The sequence below is a fragment of the Scylla paramamosain genome, chromosome 38 (assembly GCF_035594125.1).
Source record: "Scylla paramamosain isolate STU-SP2022 chromosome 38, ASM3559412v1, whole genome shotgun sequence".
NCBI classification, from domain to species: domain Eukaryota; kingdom Metazoa; phylum Arthropoda; class Malacostraca; order Decapoda; family Portunidae; genus Scylla; species Scylla paramamosain.
In genome coordinates, this window is record NC_087188.1 from 15,466,235 (window position 1) to 15,471,234 (window position 5,000).

The 5,000-nt window shown below is 43.2% G+C and overlaps 2 protein-coding genes across 5 annotated transcripts in view; one reads left to right on the plus strand and one right to left on the minus strand.

The window, feature by feature from the left end:
- LOC135091884 (anaphase-promoting complex subunit 2-like) overlaps positions 1-5,000 on the minus strand; it is a 74,968-nt gene that overhangs the window by 44,380 nt on the left and 25,588 nt on the right. The window lies entirely within an intron of this gene.
- LOC135091888 (troponin C, isotype gamma-like) overlaps positions 1,476-5,000 on the plus strand; it is an 18,152-nt gene continuing 14,627 nt past the window's right edge. Inside the window, exon 1 of one of the 2 annotated variants that reach the window (XM_063989948.1) lies at positions 1,476-1,700. In XM_063989948.1, the coding sequence (XP_063846018.1) occupies positions 1,683-1,700 (18 nt within the window). In that variant the 5' untranslated portion in view covers positions 1,476-1,682. The remainder of the gene's footprint in view (positions 1,701-5,000) is intronic. The other variant, XM_063989949.1, reaches the window with a different exon arrangement.

Here is a 5,000-nt window from a genome sequence, read left to right on the forward strand (position 1 = left end):
ACAATCTAAAGCTCAGATGTCAAGACTTAATTCTCTCTCTCTCTCTCTCTCTCTCTCTCTCTCTCTCTCTCTCTCTCTCTCTCTCTCTCTCTCTCTCTCTCTCTCTCTCTCTCTCTCTCTCTCTCTGACGCTACAGTTCAAAGGATACTAAAAGGAAAAAATCATATGTGAGTAAAAACACACACACACACACACACACACACACACACACACACACACACACACACACACACACACACACACACACACACACACACACGGGTAGCCTACTTCTTCTGAGCAGCTGTTAACCTCCCCCCCGCCCCGTCTCTCTCTCTCTCTCTCTCTCTCTCTCTCTCTCTCTCTCTCTCTCTCTCTCTCTCTCTCTCTCTCTCTCTCTCTCTCTCAAAAAGCACTGTGCACACAAACAAACAAGCTTTCTACCTCCTTACCTCAACACACACACACACACACACACACACACACACACACACACACACACACACACGTACAGCCAAGTCCCATCACCACCTACGCCTTCGCTAACTAACTTCCTCCTTTGCTGTTTTCTTACTATATAGATTTTAAAGAGCCTTATTATAGTCCCCATTTATGCCTCGTTGCACTCTCTCTCTCTCTCTCTCTCTCTCTCTCTCTCTCTCTCTCTCTCTCTCTCTCTCTCTCTCTCTCTCTCTCTCTCTCTCTCTGTTTTTCTACCTTTACCTGCGTGATGACTCAATTAAAGCGAGATTTGTAATTTAAACATGTGTTATTGTCTTTGGTAATGAGAAGAGAACAAAAGAGAGGAGGAGGAGGAGGAGGAGGAGGCGCGAGAGAGAGAGAGAGAGAGAGAGAGAGAGAGAGAGAGAGAGAGAGAGAGAGAGAGAGAGAGAGAGAGAGAGAGAGAGAATGATAGGCGGACAAGCATATAGAAATAAACACACAAAAAATATTTAATTGTCAGATTAACGAAGAGAAAAAAATAAAAAATAAAGAAGTACAGATGAAGAGAAATGAAGGAACAGCTCAAGGGAAATAAGAAGAGGTTTAAGTGAAAATGAAATACGATAAATAATTTCGATGAAGAATCAATAAAGAGATTATATCATTTTATATAATATTCTATACCAATCCATGTGAATTAAAACTCCAAAAAACATATAAGGAGGAAAAAATGAAAATATCATGTTTTCTTCAAATAGAGAACATATCCATAAAATAAATAAATGAATAAATAAATAAATAAATAAATAAATAGAGAAATAAGAACTTAAAAAAAAAATAGTAACACAACTCATTCTCTGAAAAATACCAACAGAAAATTGACGTCAACACAACACAACACAAACGCGAGCTATTCGTGACAAAATTTCGTAAGAAGCTTAAAAGTCAAAGCGGCCTGTCAATCCCAAATTTCCTTACATGTGTGTGTGTGTGTGTGTGTGTGTGTGTGTGTGTGTGAGGGGCGTTCGGTAGGGTTGCAGCTGTTTTAAAAGGGGGAAGGGCGAGGCATTATTCAGTAGTGACGTGGTTACTCGGAGGGACGCGGTGCGGATCAGCAGTGGGTCTTGCCAGCCAGCCAGACACTCGCTCGTCTCAGGAAGGTTCGGCCTCTTTGGTGATCCTCCTTCCCCGTCTCCTCCTCCTACCACTACTCACCGTCGCTTCCACGGGACTACTCCGCTGCACACCTCACCGCCACCATGAATGAGAGCATCTGTGTGAGTATTACACGCACTCTGGCTTCCTGTGGTCTGTGGTCTGTGTATATCTGGATTTAGGATGGATGCTGTGATTTCTGGAAGGAGTCTGTGGAATGTTAAAGGCTTTTTTTTCGTAGGTTCTAATATAACTGTTGGCTTTCAAGTATCAAAGATATTCTTCGCTTCTCGATTTGTGATTATCTTGTTATCTGATTTCTGAAAGGACTTTATTTATTTATCTATTTATTTTATTTTATTTTATTTTATTTTATTTTGATGTTAAAAGGGTTTTGGAATACGGTCATAGGTTTTTTTTTTTTTTTTGGGGGGGAAGAAACCATGTTTTGCCTGCAGTGATCTGTTATACCTAGATTTATAGGTGTATCTGGTTTTGTCATTTCTGGGACGACAGATAACTGCAAGGTTTTGAGTACTATACGTGTAAGAAGTGTTCCATAAGAGATTCCAACCCTGACACTGCAAACAGAAAGAATATTTGTCAGAAACAAGTGAAAAAGACAGCCAACTAGAACCACTTGAGAGGTCTAGGGAAACAAAAAGGAAGAAAACTAAAAGGAAAAAAAAAGATCCAGTGATAATGCCAGTTCCCTAAGGAGAAAGTCACAATATATTCACTTCAGTCACTCGGAAACCGTTTGACTGACTCAAAACATGCCCACTCCAGTCGCTAAGTCAGTCAGTGGAGACGTCAGTTTGTCAGGAAGGCAGTCAATTGATTACTTAGTCACTTAGTCAGTCTTTTAGGAATCTGCAGCTTTAATTTAGATTTACTGTTAGGTAAAATATACTAGGAATTATAGAATGAGTTCAGAGCAGAGAAGAGCAGAGCAGAGCAGAGAGAGAGAGAGAGAGAGAGAGAGAGAGAGAGAGAGAGAGAGAGAGAGAGAGAGAGAGAGAGAGAGAGAGAGAGAGAGAGAGAGAGAGAGAGAGAGAGAGAGAGAGAGAGAGAGAGAGAGAGAGAGAGAGAGAGAGAGAGAGAGACCCTATTCAGACACCAAATAAACAACAGAAACAGATACACCAACAAATCACCCATAATACACACACACACACACGCACACACACAAAGAACAGACACACTGCTACCTGGTGACTGGTGATTAATAGGCGCCCCAGTCAAGCAACGGACGTGGTGGTGACACTTACTGACTCACTCCTGCACCGCCTCGCCATTAAAGTCACCATCACTCTCGCCTTTTGTCGTGTCTCACAGGAACAAGGTAATAGGAAGGAAGGAGGACGAAGCTAGTTAGGTTCAAAGGGAGAGAACTGTAAGCTAAATTTATCTCCCTATTCACATTCTTCCTCCTATTCCTCTCTCCTTCTCCCTCCCTTCTTCCTTCTTCTCTCTCTCTCTCTCCCTCTCTGCTCTTTTTTTCCTGCTCTTCTTCCTTTTCTTCCTCTTTCCCCTTCTTCCCTCTCTTCCTCCCTCTCTTCCGTTTTCTTAGCCACCTTCTCTCCACCTCCTTTTCCTTCTTCTTCCTCCTTCACTTCCTCTTCTTCTCGTTTCATGTCCTTCACGTAAATTTGTCTCCTTTTCCTCTCCCGTCTCTCCTTCCTTCTCCATTCCTTCTTTCCTCCTGGCTACCCTTCCTACTGTTCTCCTATCCTTCCCTCTCCTCTTACCCCTCCCTCTTCCTCCTCCTCTTCTTTTTTAGTCCTCTTATTTCAAACTTCTCTTCCTCCATCTCTTTCCTCTTCCTATACTTATATATGTTCCTTCTCCTCCTCCTCTTCCTCCTCCTCCTCCTCCTCCTCCTCCTCCTCCTCCATACAAACAGACCGCATGGAGAGGAGGGGAGGAAGGAAGGGAGGAAAAAGTAGGGCGGAGAGAAGGAAGGAGGAATACGTGGAAATGAGAGGGAAAAGACTAGAAAAAGTGTCTGAGAGAGAGAGAGAGAGAGAGAGAGAGAGAGAGAGAGAGGGTCATAATCTCCTCTCCTCCCTCTCCTTTCCTCTCCTCTCCTCTTCCTCCCTCCCTTCCTCATCTCCCTCTTCCTTCTCGTTTCAGTCTCGCTCGCTAAAAGTCTTGTCACTGCCTCACTGACTAAACGCCTCGTAATTTGGCATCGCACCTACAAGACAAAGCGAAATAAAAACACGCTTGTCTATGAAATCTGTTTGTTATGTGTCTCCTGTTTCAGTCTCGCTAGGTAAATGTGGCACTTCCCTAATTCACTCACTAAGCGTCACACAATTTAGCGATTACATGGATAAGACAAGCCAAAATCAGTGCACTCTACTCTATGAAATATGTTTGCTATATGCCTCCTGTTTCAGTCTCGCTAGCTCAAGATCTTGTCACTGCCTCACTAACTAAACGCGTCACAGTTCTGCATTCTAAAACGCTTTGCTCACCACGACTGTTTCCAAGAGTCACAGAAATTATTAGCGGGGTTCCAGGAAGAGAGAGAGAGAGAGAGAGAGAGAGAGAGAGAGAGAGAGAGAGAGAGAGAGAGAGAGAGAGAGAGAGAGAGAGAGAGAGAGAGAGAGAGAGAGAGAGAGAGAGAGAGAGAGAGAGAGAGAGAGAGAGAGAATGTGTGTGTGTGTGTGTGTGTGTGTGTGTGTGTGTGTGTGTGTGTGTGTGTGTGTGTGTGTGTGTGTGTGTGTGTGTGTGTGTGTGTGTGTGTGTGTGTGTGTGTGTGTGTGTGTGTGTGATTGGATTTGTACAGTGGTTTGTGTGTCAAATAGAGATAAGGAAGTGGAGGAGAAGAGGAGGAGGAAGAGAGATAAAAACAAGAGAGGAAAAAGTAAAGCCAGAAAAAGGAAGGAGAGGTAGATGACGAATAAAAGAATAGAAGTAGATGGAGGAAAAACCAACAGGAAGAGGATAAGAAGGAGGAGGAAGAGGAGGAGAACTGTAACCAAGAGAACTGTCATACGCAAGGAAGAGGAAGAGGAAGAAGGAAATCTGAAGTAAGACAACTGCCGTATGCAGCAAACACGTACGTAATCTTGAAACGCCCGTAGAGAGAATAAGAAAGAGGAAGAGGAAGAAGAGAATTTTAAGCAAGAGAACTGTCATACCCAACAAACTTTTTATCTTGAAACATATGAGGAAGAGAAAAAGAAAAAAGGAAGAGGAAGAAGAAGAGAATTTTAAGCAAGGGAACTGCAACATCCAACAAACTTTTAATCTGGATGTGTCTGCAACACAAACAAGGAACCATCAGTCAGAAGTGCCGCGGAACCCAACCCAACCAAGAGGCAGCGATGAGAGAGAGAGAGAGAGAGAGAGAGAGAGAGAGAGAGAGAGAGAGAGAGAGAGAGAGAGAGAGAGAGAGCATGTGTGTGTGA